The sequence below is a fragment of the Spermophilus citellus genome, assembly GCF_964194105.1.
Source record: "Spermophilus citellus genome assembly, chromosome: 9".
Taxonomy (NCBI): domain Eukaryota; kingdom Metazoa; phylum Chordata; class Mammalia; order Rodentia; family Sciuridae; genus Spermophilus; species Spermophilus citellus.
Window position 1 is genome coordinate 122,709,530 of NC_138191.1, and position 19,161 is coordinate 122,728,690.

General features: G+C 44.1%; 1 protein-coding gene across 1 annotated transcript; it reads left to right on the forward strand.

Annotated features, from left to right (window-relative positions):
* Positions 1 to 1,486: 1,486 nt before the first annotated feature.
* Positions 1,487 to 17,379, forward strand: FUCA1 (alpha-L-fucosidase 1). The gene is made up of 8 exons (XM_081306474.1): positions 1,487 to 1,912; positions 3,546 to 3,680; positions 6,927 to 7,064; positions 9,436 to 9,541; positions 13,032 to 13,232; positions 15,030 to 15,217; positions 16,828 to 16,927; positions 17,141 to 17,379. Exons 1-8 carry the CDS (start codon positions 1,530 to 1,532, stop codon positions 17,279 to 17,281), a joined length of 1,392 nt encoding a protein of 463 aa, XP_081162600.1. The 5' UTR covers positions 1,487 to 1,529; the 3' UTR covers positions 17,282 to 17,379.
* The last annotated feature ends 1,782 nt before the right edge of the window (positions 17,380 to 19,161 follow it).

Below are 19,161 nucleotides of genomic sequence, written 5' to 3' on the forward strand. Positions count from 1 at the left end.
TATTTGAAATGCCTCAGAATTCCCAAAGCAAGCTAATTCAACAGCAAAATGATCACACCTGCTCCTTCTCCCTCAGTGCCCACTCTCCTCCCTCCTCACCCCCTGATGAAGGTGTAGCAAGCAAGCTATGGCATACATAGACCAAACACATCTGTGTCTTTCCACAGTGTCAGAATTGTGGCAGTTTACTGAAAACCTGCGGGTCACCTGGTAGTCATAACCCAGACAAACACAAGTTCTTCTATTCCAGCCTTAATTTCTAGTATCTATAACACTCAAGTCACACATCACTGTATGTGTGTGTGTTTACAGAAAGGCTAAGAAAGGGTTAAAGCAACCACAGCAGTTCAGGAAGCTGGAGAGCAGACACAAAAGCAAACTGTCACTGTGTGTTGTCAGAGAAGATTATGAATCTCGGCAGAAGAACTCTTTCAGGGCACAGAGCTGTCAAAGCACAGGAACTTATTCTAGTCTAAGCAAAGATCCAGAGGGAAGGCAGTTTCAGAGTGTCATCTTGGAGTGTCAGTTTGAGGCAGTGCCTGGTCATCCCAGGGAGAAGAAACCCCATTCTGCTATAGCCCAAAGACAGATTTGAATTTTTATCGCTGTGGCGATTTTCCTGGGCAAAGCTCTTGAGGAGTGACCACGTGACGGGGTCAGGGTGCTGCTCTGTCCAGTCTCCTGGTACTCCTCCTTTTGTGGACCTTGAGCGAGGTCATTGTTGCATTCAGTGGTCTGTTTTTTCCAATTCGAGTTTGATATGCCCAAGCATCCTTGTGCTTCTGATTAATTCACTGAGTCCACAGGTGGTCATTTTCTTTAGCACACTGATTTACCAGCACGCGCTCTTTGGTTGTGCTGGGATGACGGTGGTTGTTTACTTGTACAAACAAGGTGTAGAGTCATTCCACCTCAGCACTTAGGAGTAGTTAATGGCAAACTACTGCTTTACAAAATGGGGTAACTCAGGTTTAGGCATAGCCTGAAAACTATGGAGTAACTCTGGACAGGGCAGAGCCTGCTCTCCGCATAATGCTTCTTTCTATCATCCTTCTATTTCGTTTTTTTCTGCCAGGGATGTTTCAACACCTCTCCAATCTGGTATGTTCTCAAGGCTTCTCTTTGAAATACAGCTCAAAAGCCCCCTATGGTTCCCATTTGCCCACTAAACAAAACTCAAGATCTGACTCCCCTACCCCTGCCATATTACCCGCAGCAAAGTGAATTACTCCCACTTTTCCCCTAAGCTTTCCCAAACTCCATGATTTAACCTCGCAATTAAACCCCTGGGGGGAAAGCTGTCATTTTTCCATCAGCGGAGCGAGCTCAACACCTACCTGCTTGCGTCTTTCACCCTTTGACCGCCAGAGGGCGCTCGAGGAACGGGCGATCCGTGGAGGAAGCGGCTCAACAGCCCGTCTGGGTCGACCCGCCCCTTTTCCTTTCCGAGCCAATCGTTAGTCAGAGGGGTGGGGCCGCTCGTCAGCTTCTGCGCGTTAAGGGGGGACGGTAAGGGTGCACCAGCAGCGATGCGGGAGGTGGTGGAGAAGTGGCGGTTCCGTGTCGCCGCACTGCTGCTGCTGCTACTGCTCGAAGTGGCCAAGTCGTCGCGCTGGGGTAGTGGGCGTCGCTACACCCCCGACTGGCGGAGCCTGGACTCCCGGCCCCTGCCGGTCTGGTTCGATGAGGCCAAGTTCGGGGTGTTTGTGCACTGGGGCGTGTACTCGGTGCCGGCCTGGGGCAGCGAGTGGTTCTGGTGGCACTGGCAGGGTGAGGGACTGCCCCAGTACCGGCGCTTCATGGACGAGAACTACCCGCCCGGCTTCAGCTACCCCGAGTTCGGACCGCAGTTCACAGCGCGCTTCTTCCAACCGGAAAAGTGGGCCGACCTCTTTATGGCCTCGGGGGCCAAGTGAGTGCGGGGCTGACCCGGGCAGCAGGAGGTGGCGGGTCGGGCCGCCTGCCCAGGGCCTGCCTGACCTCAGGGTACCTCCAGGTCTTGTGTTTTTGGATGCAGAATTGAACGTGGCACACCTGATCCTAAGGAGAAGGTGCTTCTGGTTGAGGATTTAAAAATAAAAGATTTCAGGCCGCATGGTCTGGAAAGCTCTCCGTATCTACACCTGTATTATCCAAAGGGCGGTCGGTACCTAACGCCCCTTCCAGATCCGTAAGACAACTGGGATTCTAAATCAGTGGTCTGGATCAGGTCCTAGTTCCATTGTGAACTTCAGCCTCCCTGCAGCCTCCTTGGATGGTGACAGAAGGAAACTGCACGGGTTGGTTTAATGTTTCTAAGGTGGAAAGAGGGAAGGGAGTCTGCTGTATTGGGGTTGCTGCATGGATTCTCCCTCTTCAGCTCTTCTGAGTAGCTTGCTCATAGAAAATGCTCCAGAATGGTCTGAATTGTGTTGAAAACCTGTTGGAGCTTGCGGTGGGCTGGTTCAGAGAACTGGAAGTTTGGAGAGCCCCTATGTGGGAAAGGGGTGAAGGATCCATTTCTTTGTTGAAGGCAGGGCCATCCTGAAGAAGTAAGCCTTGAGGGCCCCTGAGTGGACCCGGGCTAAGTCTGGAAGTGGCTTCCCTACCTTCTGGAAATAGTTTCTGCTTTTGACTGCCGAGAGAGGGAAGTGGGTTGAATAGAGTAAGGCCTAAGCTGTGAGGTTCCCCTGTCCTGGCTTAGACCAATCTCCCCTCCTGAGTCATCTGCCATGCTTCAGTTTCTCTTTTGGTTTTCTTATACTAAAAGAAATTACAATTGGCATTTAATGTTTCCAATTAAAGGTATGGGAATAAAAGGCTTGAATAAGCAGAGCCAGTCTTCTGGCAGTGCTAGATACCCATAATTTACAACAACAACAATAAAATTAACATCTGGAGACAGCCTCTTTCCAAAACCCTTAGGATAAGGTGAGCAGCTCAGAGACAGAGGAAGGGGACTAATGTCCTAGACTGCAAACCTTAGGACTACAGGGTAAACACTTTTTCTACTGCATCAGGGGTCTGCAAACTGGCCAGACGGAAGGGTCCTTTGCCTATTTTTTGTTAAGGCCAAGAAAGTGAGAATGGTTTTCACATTTGCAAAGGACTGTAATAGAAGAAGAGAAGAATGCGTACAGAGGAATGTGGCTCATGAGCCTAAAACACTCTCTGGCCTACAAAGTCCAGGAGTTCCAGTGATGCATTGTGTGACAGCATTATCTATTTTTCTGCCATAAAAGTAAATGAAATACTGAGTCACTTGGTTGTTTGGATACTTGCCCCTTTTCCCTGGCCCTTTGGGTCTTTGTTACCTCTATACATAAGAAGTTCTATAGGCTTGCTAAAACTACAGCTTACATTTCTCCCATCTGCCATTGCCAATAGAGACCCAAGGGAGTTGTGACTGCAGCAACATCCGGGTATCACTAGTTTAGTCACCCATCCCAGTACGATTCCTTGGTCAAGTTCTCCTGACCAGTTTAAAAGCCACAGGCAGGCTGGGCAAGTTCATGCTTGTGACCTGTTGACCAATTCCTTTGCTCATTTGGTTTTGACATTCACAGGTATGTGGTCTTCACAACAAAACATCACGAAGGCTTCACAAACTGGCCAAGTCCTGTGTCTTGGAATTGGAACTCTAAGGACGTGGGGCCCCATCGTGATTTGGTTGGTGAGTTGGGAGCAGCTGTCCGGAGTAGGTGTGTGTCTATGGACAGCTACCCTGTTCATCTCTTTTCTTTCAGAGTTCTGTACCTAATATGCTCACGTGTATTCTAAGTTTGCACTTAACAAGGAGACTGAAGAGCTTCTAGCCTTTGAATTGCCAGTGTTTAAGTCTTAACGGTTTTCACATGGCCACAGTGACACCTTTGGAGAAGTTTCATGGAGGCTTCTGGTTAGGTGAAGCACACCCAGCGCAGACTACAGTGCTCCATCTGTATCCTGCAGAGGATCCCTCCTGGGAAGCCTTCCAGTGCAGGGCATTTACCAATGCCTGGTGGAGACCAGGGACTGGGCCTCTCATCTCTGTGTCCTTCTTAGCCATCAGCATAGAGCTTTACGCAGGAAGGGTTTGGATGATGATAGGCCAAGTTGGGTACCGAGGTTAGCTAAAGCAGCAAACGTAATGATAGGAAGGACACACAGTTGATTCTAATTAATTTCCCTAATATTTGTCACTTAATAAGAAGTGGCTTCCCAAGATCAAAGAGATAGGGAGTGGCAGAGGTGGAATTTGTTTTCTTGTTCTTGGGTGCTGGAGGTTGAACCCAGGGCCTCCTGTATGCTAAGCATGCAGTCTATTACTGAGCTACACCCCCAGCCCCAGAGTGGGGATTGGAACCCAGATATTTGCACTTTTTATCCTACAGTCCTGTACAGAGGAAAGGTGGTTTTGTGCTGGGCTCAGCCTCAGCTGTGCTATGATTTGGCAATGTGGTGTCCTGTTTGAGGGGTAGATTGGCTATAAAGCATAGTGTGATTTGAATACACTTGAGCCTGTTAATTTATGCCCTGTAAGACAATCTCAAGGTACAGTTTTTGAGAGTTGAGCTGGACACCACAGGCTTGCAAAGCCTAAAACATTACTTAGACTTTAAGAGCAAGTTTGCCGATTCCTGTCAACTACTCATATTCAGTTCCTGATGCTATGCTTTTATCCTGATGTCAGTGTTGATTAGACCTTAAATATTGATTTGATATGAACTTTGGAGACCAGGATTTTTATCTTCTGTGTGCCATTTGGTCCCAAGTCACATGATGATATGCCTAACTTCAGTTCTTACCTGTGCATTACAGTCTTAACCTTTCTTCTCACTTGCAGCATGATGTTTTTGTAACACTACTTTTTTTTTTTTTTTTTTTTTTTTTTGTACTGGGGATTAAACCCAGGGCACTGAGCTACATTCCAGTCTTTTTATTTTTTGAGACAAGCTTTTTCTATACTTAGGGTCTTAGGCTAAGACCTTAGGTCTATACTTAGGCTAAGTTGCCGAGGCTGGCTTTGAACTTGGAATCCTCCTGCCTCAACCTCCCAAGTTCCTCGCACCATGATGGACCCATTCTTTTTTTTTTTTTTAATTGACCCATAATGTGCATCTTTATGGGTTTCAGTGTGATAATTTGATGCATGTGTACAGTGTGTCATGATCACATCAGGGTAACTAGTATTCCCATCTCCTTAAATGTCTACCATTTCTTTGTGTTGGGAGCGTCATACTCCTCTCTTCTAGTTCTTTATAAAATATGTAATAAACTGTTGTGAACCGCAGGCATCTTCTGTGCTGGGAAACACCAGAACTTCCTCCTCTTTATTAGCTAGATGTTGTACCTGTTACCCAGCCCCTCTTTTTCTCCCATCCCCATCCTTCCTAGCATTAGTACCCTCTCTTTCCTCTCTGCTATGAAACTCACCATTCATAAACCAAACCAAGCCTCATTCAGTGTGGGGTGAAGCTCAGTAGTAGAGCACTTGCCTAGCCTGTGTGAGGCTCTGGGTTCCATCCCTAGCACTGACCAAAAAAAAAAATATATATATATATATATAACCAGAGATATGAAAAATTGGGCTCTATATGCGTAATATGAATTGTAATGCATTCTGCTGTCATATATGACAAATTAGAAAAAAAAATTTAAAATATTTCTTATATATGGAAACAGATTATTCTAACCATATTTTATTTTGGGTATGTTAAGAACTATTAGTAAATCGTAGATAAATAGAATAATAAACCTACATTCATACATTTCAACTACATAGAAAATGTTACAAATGATTATTTCAGAGTGATAGTATTTGGGGAATTTTATTCTATATGCTTTTCACTATTTTCCAATTTCTCTACAATATAGATATTTATGATTAATGATGAAAACTTTTTTTTTTTAATTGAACCCCGGGGTACTTAACCACTGAGCCACATCCCCAGCTCTCTCTTTTTTTTTTTTTTTTTTTTAATTTTTGAGATAGGGTCTCGCCAAGTTTCTTAGGGCCTTGCTAAGTTGCTGAGGCTGACTTTGAACTTGCAATCCTGCCTCAGTCTCCTGAGCTTCTGGGATTACAGGTATGTGCCAGTGCGCCTGGCTTGAAAACAATTTTTTTTAAAAGGAATATATGTTACTGAAATAATTGTCATAAAAATAGTTTAAATGACTTTTGATTGTGTGTGTGTGGTGCTGGGGATTGAACTCAGGACATTGAACTTTCTAAGCAAGTGCTTTACCACTGAGCTACATCCCCAGCCTTAAGTGACATTTTGGTGTTAAGGTATCTATGTGTAAAAGTAGTTATGTTTATTATCAAAACAGTACATGGGGCTGGGGTTGTGGCTCAGTGGTAGAATGCTTGCTTAGCACATGTGAGGCACTGGGTTCAATCTTCAGCACCACATAAAAATAAATAGGTAAAATAAAGGTATTGTGTCCAACTACAATATCTGCAACAACAACAAAAGAAATTAAAAAAAAAAAAAAAAAGTACATGAGCTCCTGGGTTTGGTCCTTAGCATCCCCAAATGCACACTTGCACGTGCACACACACACACACACACACACACCAATATTTTTGCTTAAGTATATGAGGAGAAATAATTTAAGGGCTGGGGATGTAGCCCAGTGCTAGAACACTTGCCTACCCTGTGTGAGGCCCTGGGTTTGATCTCAGCCCTACAAAAAAGAAAGAGTGGGAGGGAAAGGGAAGAGAGAATTGAAGTAAATGGGTTTGGGTCTCTCTCTCTTGCATGCCCTTAAGAGTGGATTTCGCTGGGGCTGGGGCTGGGGCTGGGGCTCAATGGTGGAGCGCTTGCCTAACATGTGTGAGGCACTGGGTTTGGTTCTCAGCACCACATATAAATAAATAAAGGTCCATTGACAACTAAAAAAATGTAAAGACAAATTATTTGTCCTTTGCTTAATGATGGTTTCCATCTGCCTTTCTGTTTAAGGAACCTGCGCTACGGCCTCTACCACTCACTCTTAGAGTGGTTCCATCCACTCTACCAACTGGATAAGAAAAATGACTTCAAAACTCAGAATTTTGTCAATGTAAAAACAGCTCCAGAGCTGTACCACCTTGTTAACAGGTATGTTAACATACAGAAACAGAAATGTTTTCAGCCTTGTGACTTTATCAATGAAATCAGAGCTCCTGTAGGAGGCTGTTAGAGGAGGAGGGACCAGGCCCAGTGGCCTCTCAGAGGGCTGAGGCAGGAGGATCACAAGTTCGAGGTGAGCCTCAGTAACTTAGTGAGACCCTGCTTCTCAGGGCTGAGGATGTCGCTTAGTTTTAGAGCCCTCCCAGGTTCAGTCCCCAGTACTGCAAACATTTTTTAGAAAGGAAGAGTGAGGGCAAGTATGAAAAAAATCTAGAAAATTTCAAACAGTAAAAGTGGTGGCTGTGGTTGTATTATTAGGGCAAAATACACTTTTCTTCCTACTTTTTGAAACTTCTGTAATGTGATTATATTGTCTTTATAAATTGAAACAATCTCCCAAAATCCAGAGTGGGAGTAAGTCAGGACTTCTCTTTCCTCCTTGCTTTCCATTTTCATTACATTAAGGACCTTGGAGAGGGGGTGAGTGGTCTAACAAATTGGGTATTATTGTCACTTAGAAGCCTTCAACAGATCACCCTGCTGGGTCTCAGATTCTCAGTAAGGTAGTGATAATAATTCCTTCTATGTAGGACTTAAGAATAGTACATAGAATACATCCATCACTGTGCCTGGGACTGAGTAAAGGTTACTGAGATCATCATTCTTTGTGCTGGGTAATACCTGTAATCCCAGCGATTTGGGAAGTGTAGACAAGAGGATCACAAGTTCAAGACCAGTTTCAGCAACTTAGCAAAGTCCTGTCTCATAAATAAAATAACTAAAAAGGGGCTGGGAGTATAACTCCATGGTTAAGCACCCCTGAGTTCAATCCCCAGTACCCAAAAAAGAGAAAAGAAGAGAAAAAGGGCTGGGGGTTTAGCTCAGTGGTGGAGTGTTCTTGGTTTCAATCCCTAGTGCCACAAATACAAAAAAAATTAAAAGTTGGGGCTATAACTCAGTGTAGAGTTCTTGCCTGGTATGTGAAAGGCCTTGGCTTCAGTCTGCAGAACTGCAAATGAGAAAGAGAGAAAGAGAGGGAGAGAGAGGCCCCTTCCACTTCAGAATTTGCCACTAGTCTTCACCGTGTTTATCCCCACTTGTCCTTATTGTACCTGGGGCCATACCAGATGGTAGACCCTTGAACTTAAGGGGCAGCCCACTCTTGTCTGAACTCTATTTCAGGACCATGACAATAACAACATGTCTTGGGTCTGATTCTACCCTGAGAACTTCTCTAAGGAAACAGTATCATTGTAGGAGGCCTAGAGAGGGCCTGTCCAGAGACAGATCTGGACATTACTAATCTTATATGGCCTTGAATAAACTATGCAATTTTTCTAGAACTCAGATTTTTTATCTGTGAAATGGAGTTAATACACCACAGAGTCATGAGAACTAATAGAATTAGTGAGTATAAGCTGCCTAGTACAATTTTTTTTTTTTTTGTACTGGGGATCGAACCCAGGGACACTATCATTGAGCTACATCCTTAGCCCTTTGTATTTTTTACTTTAAGACAGGGTCTCACTAAGGTGCTGAGGTTGGCCTCAAATTTTTAGTCCTCCTACCTCAGCCTCCAGAGTCGCTGGAATTATAGGTGTGCACCACCACACCCTTCTCTCAATACATCTTTTTTGGGGGTGGTTCCAGGAATTGGACTCAGGGGCACTCAACCACTGAGCCACATCCCCAGCCCTGCTTTGTATTTTATTCAGAGATAGGCTCTTACTGAGTTTCTTAGTGCCTCGCTGTTGCTGAGGCTGGCTTGAACCATGATCCTCTTGTCTCAGCCTCCTGAGTACTGCTGGGACTACAGGTGTGTGCCACCGTGCCTGGCTTCTCAATACATGTACCACTCTTTTTTTTTTTTTTTTGGTACCGAGGATTGAACTCAGGGGCACTCAACCACTCAGCCACATCTCTGGACATTTTTGTATTTTATTTAGAGACTGGGTCTTGCTGAATTGCTCAGGGCCTAGCTAAGTTGCTGAGGCTGGCTTTGAACTCACAATCCTCCTGCCTCAACCTCCCAAAAGGCTGGGATTACAGGTGTGTGCCACTGCACCCAGCTGGAGCACCACTGTTAATTTGTTTTAGTTGCTGGAAGGAAACCAGATGGCATATTGCAACTCCTTTTTCTAGAAAAAGTTTGGGAGGAGCCATACCAGAGAGCTCTTTGTTTTAATCAGTGGTTATGATGACAAACTGATGTGTGGTCGCTGTCTCTTTAGTTTTCTACATCATCCGCACAGCAGCACTTATATGGTACTTTCAGACTTTTAAAATATTTGTAACCAAGATCAGTCTACAAGATGGATGCACTCAGACAGTAACCTCTTCTTGATCACATGTCTTCCAGCTACAAGCCTGACATCATCTGGTCAGATGGGGAGTGGGAGTCTCCCGATACTTACTGGAATGCCACCGGTTTTCTTTCTTGGCTCTACAATGATAGCCCCATCAAGGTAGGTGATTGCAGGACTTATTTATCTGTTAGGATAAAAGAAAACACAAGATCTGGAGCACTAACAGGAACAGCAGCAGCAACGGCGAAGAGCTATACTGGCAGGGCTGGGCGCCTTACAGCTGTGAAACCTTCCTCCTTTACCCTCAAGTCCTGGAGAACAAGCCGCCCTCTTCTCCTTGCATTCTTGGTTTTAATAACGTAGGTTTAAGTGGCATTTAATTCAGGTAGAATGGAAATAGCATATAGAGTTCTCAGGCCACTTATAGAGAAAAATAAACTTATCAAACAAATATTATAAATGAGAACAGCCCAAAGTTAATATGTAACAAAAATTAAGTGATGAGAATAAAATGTGCATGTCTGTGGTCCCACCCACCCTACATCAGTTATGTAGTTTAATTCTCTAGGGGCAAGGTCCTTTCCCTCGTATTCAAACTTTGGTGGGTATACTGCCTACCCTGACTCGCTCCCCACAATCAACACTATTAGCCAGTGCATGATGGCTGCTCATTTATGGTTTATATTGTGGTGCTTTTACAAAGCAGCAGAAATCTCAATATTGATCATAGAAAATTCATATTTCATATTCTAGATTTGTTGTAGATTTTTTTAAAAAAATTTGAAATCTGAAACCAGTTTAAGTGTTGGGAATGTGACTAAGTGGTAAAGAGCTAGCCTAGCATGTTTGAGGCCCTGAGTTAAATTCCCAGCAACCACTGCAAAAACAAAAACAAAAAACCAGCTTGGGGGCTTGGTTGTAGCTCAGTTGTAGCTGTAGTGAGTGCTTAGAATACACCAAGCCCTGGATTCAATTCCCAGCACCAAAAAATAAAAATAAAAGTTGAATTAAAATTCGTTAGTAGATTCATAAGCCTCTAAGGATCTTGTTGGGTAGCTATTACTAAACTTAGAATATGGGCACAAAGAAAAAGAAGAAAGAGACACCCTGTGTGGTGAACAGAGAGATTACAAATGGTTTCCAGGGAGAATGTAGGGATTCCTAGGTGTGCAGTTCAACCCTAGGTAATTAACATAATTAACTGATATAATGTCATAATTGTCCACATACCTGTCTCCTGTAAGTCTCTGCTTAATCTTTAAGGGCAACAACTGTATTTTAGTCACCTTAGATACCCCAGGACCTGCCACAGTTTGAGCCTTATACTAGTTGCTGAGTAAATAGTTAATGGGTACATGGCTGCTGAACCAAGAATGGAGATGTTTTAAACCTCAGGTTTCTTTTCTTTTCTTTCCTTTTTTTAAATTTTTCCTTCCAGGGTCCTGGGGATGGAACCCAGGGGCACTCTACCATTAAGCTATATCACCAGCCCTTTTTATTTTTATTTTCTTTTTAAGTTGCCCAGGCTGGCCTTGAACTTGGGACCCTCCTGCCTCAGCCTCCCAAGTAGCTGGGATTATAGGTGTGTACTACCATGCCCAGCCAACACCCCATTTTTCTCTGAAGTGGATTTTACATACACATTCAAGGTGTATACCCAAGAAGCCAGGTCATTTGCTATGTGGGGTTACTGTCAAGTTTCTGCAGTTCAGGAGCACAACAAAAAGAAAAAAGATTAAGCAAAGATGCAGGATTAGAAAAGGGAAGAAATATCAACTCAGGGCTGTTTTAAAAAAAACCATTGAGCCAGGCACAGTGGCACACGCCTATAATCCCAGCAGCTTAGGAGGATTGAAAGTTTGAGGCCTGCCTCAGCAATTTAGCAAAGCCCTAAGCAATTTAGCAAGATCCTGTCTCAAGATTAAAAAAAAAAAAATTAAAAGAAGGGCTGGGGACATGGCTCAGTGGTTAAACACCCCTGGGTTTAATTCCTAATACAAAAAAAAAAAAAAAAGCATATCAAGACTCTGGGGTGCAGCTCAGTGGTAGAGCACTTGCCTGACATGTTCAAGGTCCTGGGTTTGATCCCCAGCAGTGCTGGGAGAAAAAACAACAACAACACAGTCAGGGAGACAGTCTTTTGGGCTGTCATAGCAACTCCATAGCAAACAGAACGTTTGGCGTGGACGTGTCTCTACCTATTTATACACCAGCTTTGCAGATATATGGGACTGTAGATGGCTCCCTACTTCCTCAAGGATTGATTAGGAGCCAGCTTTATGGCACATGGTATGTGGAGCCCTGGAGTTTCAGAATTGACAGTTTCTGCTCTCAAGGAACTGCAGTCTGAAGAGAGTGAGAGGATGCATTGTAGGGTGATCAGTAAGACAATAGAGGTGTGTCCTAAGTCCCCACAATCCGCCAGAAGCGTGGGGTACCCAGTTAGACTGTGAGTATGAAGAAGTTCAAGGCTGTGTCTGTCCTTGAAGGACCGAGTACACAGACAGGGGTGCAGACCCTCTCAGGCTGAGAGGAAGGTAAAGGAGGCAGGAATGAGGGCTTCCTGAGCAACCATTCTGTGCCAGGGCCATGATGCTATCATTTTTATCCTTTTGAAAGTCCCCAGGAGGTAGGTAATTTTCCTTTGGTTGGTTTGTAGTTAGTTGAGTTTTGTTTTTTGTTCGTTCATTTGTTTTTACAGATAACTAGACTTACAAGGTAAAATCACCTGCCTGAGTTCCTCTGACTCACAGGTGGGACCCTCAGAGCCCCTGGTGAACCCACCCTTTGAGTTTTTGGTTTTGTTGTTGTTGTTTTTTTTTTCTTGACCCTTTCAATTCTGATGATGTCCAGATATTAATAATTGAGCATAGGACCTTGAATCAAATTAGCTACAAATAACAAATGTTTTCTTTTGCTTTGGTCCTCAACTAGCTTCATAGGAAGAATGTCCATAGTAATGTGAATGGCCTTAAATCAGGCAAGAAAGTAGAATTTTGTTTTTATTGAATGTCCTTCTGCCAATTAAGAGCTGATAGTGTTATTAAAATACACTGCTATATATTAAATGTCACAGTAAGATAGTCTGTGTAGTGATTTCTCTTAATCAGCTAAATCTTAAAAGAAGAAAATGATTATTTGCTGGCTTTAGGGTTGTGAAATAATAGGTGACCTGAGCTGGACTCAGATGCCTAATTCCTTGTCCCAGCTTTAGAAATTGCCCAGGGACAAGACCTCAGATGAGTCTTTCCTCTACATTCTTCCTCTTGTAGAAGTGGCTGATCCTCAAAGCAGCCTCTCCTGGCTCTGCTATCATATGTCTCTGGACAGGGTCTCATCCTCAGCCTCCGGTGACATTTGGGGCTGACTGTTCCTTTGTTTGGGGGGCTATCCTGTGCCCTACAGGGTGTGTCACAGCATCCTAGGCCTCTGCCCACCAGAAGGCAGCAGCACCACCCCAGGTGGGACAACCTAGAATGTCTCTGATGACCTTTCCCAGATGCCCCGCCAGGACAGATCTGTCCGTATTTGAGACCCTCTGCTTAAGGTTCACTGTGCCTACTTCCAAGTAGACTCTTATCCTATCAAACTGCGTCTTGCGGAGGAACCAGGTGGTGTTACTCCAATGACCCAGACCTTCCTCCTTCAGGCTAAGGTGGTGGTAAATGATCGATGGGGTAGGAACACGTCCTGTCACCACGGAGGGTTCTACAACTGTCAAGATAAATTCCGGCCACAGAGCTTGCTGGACCACAAATGGGAGATGTGCACCAGCATCGACAAGAACTCCTGGGGCTATCGTCGGGACATGATCATGGCAGATATCTTGAGTGAATCTGAAATCATTTGGGTAAGCGCCCTCCAAGTTATTTCTTAACTATTTTCCTCAAGTGGGATGGAAGCATCTGGATAGAAGGACAGGTTGATAGAACCCTCTAGAGCTACCGAACCCAGGAACAGAGACCTGTCCTAAGGAAATAATTGCAAATACCGAAGAAAGTTTTACATACAGAAATGTGCTCCCAGGTTTATTTTTAATTAGTCATATGGGTGGTTTCAATTTCTTGCAGCCATAAAGAGATAATTAAGTAAATTTGAGAATTTTTTAAACCAGTAAAATGTTGAACATAATAGCAGCTATTGCTCGGTTACTGAGTGAAAAAATATCATGTATTGTAGCTGTACAGAAGGAACCACACGAGAGCTGGGTGCAGTGGCTCATGCCTGTAATCCCAGATACTCAGGAGGCTGAGGCAGGAGGTTTGCAAGTTTAAGGCCAATGTGGTCAACTTAATGAGACCCCGTCTCAAAATTAAAAGAGAGTAGAGTGCCCTTGGACTCAATCCCCAGTACCACAATCAATCAACCAATCAATAAAAATAGATGAAGCCAGGTGTGGTGATGCACACCTATAATCCCAGCAACTTAGGGGCTGAGACAGAGGGATTGCAAGTTTAAGGCCAGCCTCAGCAATCTAGCAAGACCCTATCTCAAAAAGTGCTAGTGGGGGCTGGGGCTGTAGCTCAGTGGCAGAGCGCTTGCCTCGCACCTGTGAGGCACTGGGTTCCATCCTCAGCACCACATAAAAATAAACAAATAAAATAAAGGCATGCTGACCATCTACAACTACAAAATGAAAAAAATTTTTTAAATGTGCTAGGGATGTGACTCAGTGGTTAAGAAACTTTAGGTTCAATTCCCAGTACCAAAAAATAGAAAAGTCTAAAAATAAAGATAAGATTAACTGCACAGGAAAAAGACTGAAAGGAGATAGCCTAGGTAAGTGGTGTGGAGTCTTTGGAGGGCTGTAATGGATTCTCCTCTTTTTTTGGTATTAGGGATTGAACTCAGGGTCACTTAACCACTGAGCCACATTCCCAGCCCTATTTTGTCTTTTATTTAGAGACAGTATCCCACTGAGTTGCTTAATGCCTTGCTATTGCTGAGGCTGGCTTTGAACTCTTACCTCAGCCTCCTGAGCCACAGGGATGACAGGTGTGCGCTACCACGCCTGGCTGGATTCTCCTTTTTAAAATATTGTGTATCCAACCCAAGTCTTTCTGTAACCTTGAAGGGCACTTGCTTGAGGTCAGAGTGACTACACACACACACAGGCCCCAGTGCACGAGCCTCGCAGACTACCTCTCTTTACAGCAGTCCTCCCAAAGGGGCACCCTGTGGCCCGCATGATGAACGTCCTGAAGTCCCTTGCATCTCTCTTAGCCCACTGTCCACAGCAGCCATTCAGAATCTCTCCTGTCTGACCCCTGTATTCCCTGTCAGTCTGTCTGTCTTTCCACACTCCTGTGGATCCGGCCACTGCAGAGTGCTCTCCTCTCCTGCCCCACTCTCTCCTTGTGCTACTAGACCCAACCCTTCCCGCTGTGCCCGGCACCATGAGAAGCGCAGTCTCACGGGAAGAGCCTGTGACCTCGCCCTTGAATTCAGTTAGCATGTTCTCCATCTTATAGCAGGATCTTTGTTTTCTCATGTGAGCCCGTCCTGCTTCTATAACAACAAAAATATGAATGATTTTTAAATGTTCAGGGATATTTGCAAGGCAGGAAGGAGGTGCCCTCGCATCTTCTTCTCTGGCTCGGTGTGTATTCTAAGCATTAAGCCAGGGTTTCATCATGTTCTTCTTTAGGAACTGGTTCAGACTGTGAGTTTGGGAGGCAACTATCTTCTCAACATCGCACCAACCAAAGATGGATTGATCGACCCCATCTTCCAAGAAAGGCTCCTTTCTGTTGGCAGGTGGATGAATGTCAACGGGGAGGCCATCTATTCCTCCAAACCTTGGCGGGTGCAATTCGAAAAGAACGCCTCTGTGTGGTAAGTCTCATCTTGTGATGCGCACAGGAACAGGCTATGGCCCAGTCCACGGTGACCTGCCAGGCTAGAAGTGGTCTTGAGGAAACCAGCGGCTACTGAGCCGTACACTCTGTGACCCAGTTGGGTTATGTCTTAGTACCCCAGGATGGCGGGCTGGGGAAGCAGGTGGGGTCTGGCGGACAGGAAGGAGCCACAGTGCATTGGTCAGTTTGGTTGTGATTCTTGCCCTGTGTGTTAGTCAGCTTTTTGTCGCTGTGACCAGAATACCTGACAGTAACAACTTAGAGAAGGAAAAGTGTAGTTTGGCTCATGGTTTCAGAGTTTCAGTCCAGACCCCAAAGATGTGCCCCCAGGGACCTGTAGTTACCACCAGTAGTCTATTGCGTTACTAATCCAGCAAATGGAGCACTCCACTGATTGGGTCACAGCTCTCATAATCTAATCATTCCACCGCTAAACATTCTTGCATTAACACAGGTTTTAGGGGACATCACATATCTACATCAGAAGACCCTGCCTTCTAAAATCCAACTAGTTGATGCTCATAGAACACCTACATGCACAGGGCTCCATTCTAAATTGTTTCCATGCATACTTGGACTTCAGAGGCTAGTGATTTGATATTAGCCTTGGTGTTTTCAACTACAAAAGGGAGTGATGATACTTACCTTTGTAGAGTTGTTTGAAGACTAGCTGGGTGTAAAGGTGCACACCTGTAATCCCAGAGATTCAGAGGCTAAGGCAGTAGGATTGCAAGTTTGAGGCCAGCCCCAGCAACTTAACAAGGCCCTCAGCAACTTAGTGAGACCCTGTCTCAAAGGAAAAAATAAAAAGGGCTGGGAATGTGATTCAGTGGTAAAGCACCCCTGGATTCAATCCCTAGTACCAAAAAAAAAAATTATTTTTAAGACTAAAGAGCTAATATGTATAAAGCACCCAGCAAACTATAAGTGTTCAAAAAAACATAACCTCTGATGCATACCAAAGAGCCAAAGAGCTTGGGTCTTCAGGTCAGGGGAAACACACTATTCCTTCTGTTTGGTTGAGTTTTTCTATTTAGTGATTTTCACCCTCTTCCCTAAACATAATGAAATCTCAGGACAACAAACTCATCTTCATTGCAAACCTTGCCCTTGCTCTATTCCCTATTTTCTCATGAATTTGGAGTTGAAAAAAAAAGATTTGAAAATAAATGGCTTCAATGTAAAACCACTAGTGTAAGAGATCAATAAAAATAAAATTCAAGGGCTGGGGTTGTGGCTTAGTGGTAGAGCGCTCGCCTAGCATGCATGAGGCACTGGGTTTGATCCTCAGCACCACATAAAAAATAAAATAAAGATATTGTATCCACTTAAAACTAATACACACACACACACACACACACACACACACATACATACATACAATCTAGTAGAGGGGGGAAAAGATATCAAAAGAGTTTTATAGACTGCTGCCTTCCTGCAGCCCTTAATTTGTTTTGCATTATTGGTGCTTCTTAGAAGAAGTGAGAGTCAAGGTCTTGGACCTGGTAAGCAGTTGAAAGCAGAATTCATAAGATTATCCAGGTGATAAACAGGTATCTTTGACAATGATATCTCTTTTCTTCCCAGGTATACCTCACAAGAATTAGCTGTTTATGCCATTTTTTTACGTTGGCCAGAAAATGGAATTTTAAACATCGTATCCCCCGTAACTACACCAAATACAAAAGTAAGAGCCCACTCAGTCCTAAGATGCACCTTTTTCTAAAGGAACCGGCAGGCCTTTTCTCCACCTGCTGTATTCTCCAGGTTCCTCCCGTATCCATGCCCGGCAGAGGTCTTCCCTGCCCCGAGCCAGCATGGCACTGCCGGCCACACTCAGGCCACAGTCTGTGCGGGCAAGGGCATCACTGGGTTTCCCATTCCCTTTTGCTTCCTGCAGATATCAATGCTCGGAATCCAGGGGGATCTGAAATGGGTCGAACGCCAGGACGAAGGTCTCCTCATCTCTCTGCCCCTGTTGCTGCCCTCTGCTGTCCCAGTGGGGTCTGCTTGGACTATAAAGCTGGTAGGAGTGGAATGACCATAGGAGTTCAAGAGGCCGGGGACTCTGCCTGCTGTGTGCTGCTTTGATTTTTTTAAATAGTACCATCATTATAATAAAGTAATTTCTTCCCTATCCAGAGATGGCTTTTCCAGAATGTTCTAATCCAGGAAACTGATCACATTACACTGGTGATTAATGGATCAGAGATCCATTGCTAACATTTCGCTCTCTGGTCAGCAAAAGAAGGGACTGGACAGTTATATCGAGATCACCCATTCCTATATTTGGGGATTATCTACAATGGAAATTTCCTTCCATTCTTGGTTTAACCTTCCACTTACTCAGAATTTTACATAGAGAATAAGCTAAGCCACTTGCTGCCTGTGGGAGGAGGCGGGCAGGGTTTGGCAAGCTCAACCACCTGGTCTTTGGCCAGCATCAGGTGTCACCAAACTGTTTCCCAAAAGGACAGGAGAGCCTGGAGGGGAAGGAAAGACTTGCCAGGCTACTGGTGGTCGACTCTCCAGACATTTCTGAGCAAACCAAGGGCTCTGAAGTCGAGTATGCTTACAGTGGTACCATTAAGAGAAAGAATGTGATTCTGCCCTGCTTTTTTAAATATGATCAAATAAATTTATAAGTCAAATCATTTTTACCAAAAACCATGTTGTAGCTTTCTTTCCCTTGTTTCAATTTGGAGTGCTGATAGCTTTATGAACAGTTTCTGGTTGGTTGGTTGATTTTAAAGAAAGAAAAAGCTTGTCAGGCCTCCTAAATGCAGAAGAAAGAATGCAACCCTGTGGTTTTGCATCCTGCTGCTAGCTTTTGGTATCTTTCTTCTGAGTGATTACCAGTTCTGCTTCTTGCATTACTATTTATCTAGTCAATCTTTCTATTTTTTGTTACCAGGGATTGAACCCAGGGGCAGTTATCCACTGAACCACATCCCCAGCTCCCCCCACCCACCGTTTTTTTTTTTTTTTTTTTTTTAAAGAGAGAGTGAGAGAGGAGAGAGAGAGAGAGAATTTTTAATATTTATTTTTTAGTTCTCGGCAGACACAACATCTTTGTTTGTATGTGGTGCTGAGGATCGAACCCAGGCCGCACGCATGCCAGGCGAGCGCGCTACCGCTTGAGCCACATCCCCAGCCCACCACCCATCCTTTTTTGAGACAGTCTTACTAAGTAGCTTAGGGCCTCCCTAAGTTGCTGAGGCTGGCTTTGAACTTGCAATCCTCCTGCCTCAGCCTCCTGAGCCACTGGAATAACAGGCAGGCACCACTGCACCCAGTTTCTATTTCTTTTTTATTTAAGATATCTTTAGAAATCTTTACCCAACAGTTAAAGAATATTTTTCTCAAAGATCCATGGACAACTAAGAAAATATTTTAAAAATTTATTTTTAAATTAAAAGAATCTAAAATACCAAAAAAGTAGTATCAAATGACCCACATAGTGGTTTTACAACTGTCATTGTTCATGCTTATGGGACAATAATAACTTGGGGAAGAAATCTTCCTAAGGAAAATGTTTCATTTTCTTTTAATGGTTAACGTCGAAAACAAGTCTGAAACATAACGAGCAGTGTAGTATCAGCACAAAGAAATTAGGAAGAACACACCAAAGAATGCAGAAGTATCTCTAACAGAAGACTCAAAAGGAAGGGGTGAAAGAAAACTCCTCATAAAAAAGACACCAGACCCAGGAGGTTTCACAGGTCAGCCACAGGAACGTGCAACAAAGTTGGAAGTTGTATAGCTTTTCAGACTGTAGGAAAAGGAAACATAACTCTCATGATACAATCATTTTGATGCCACAATTAAGATGAGAGTAAGATAAAAGAATAGCTCTCTCCATACATGAACAATAATGCAAAAAGTTCTAGGCAAAATATTGATTGGCAAACTGAATCCAGG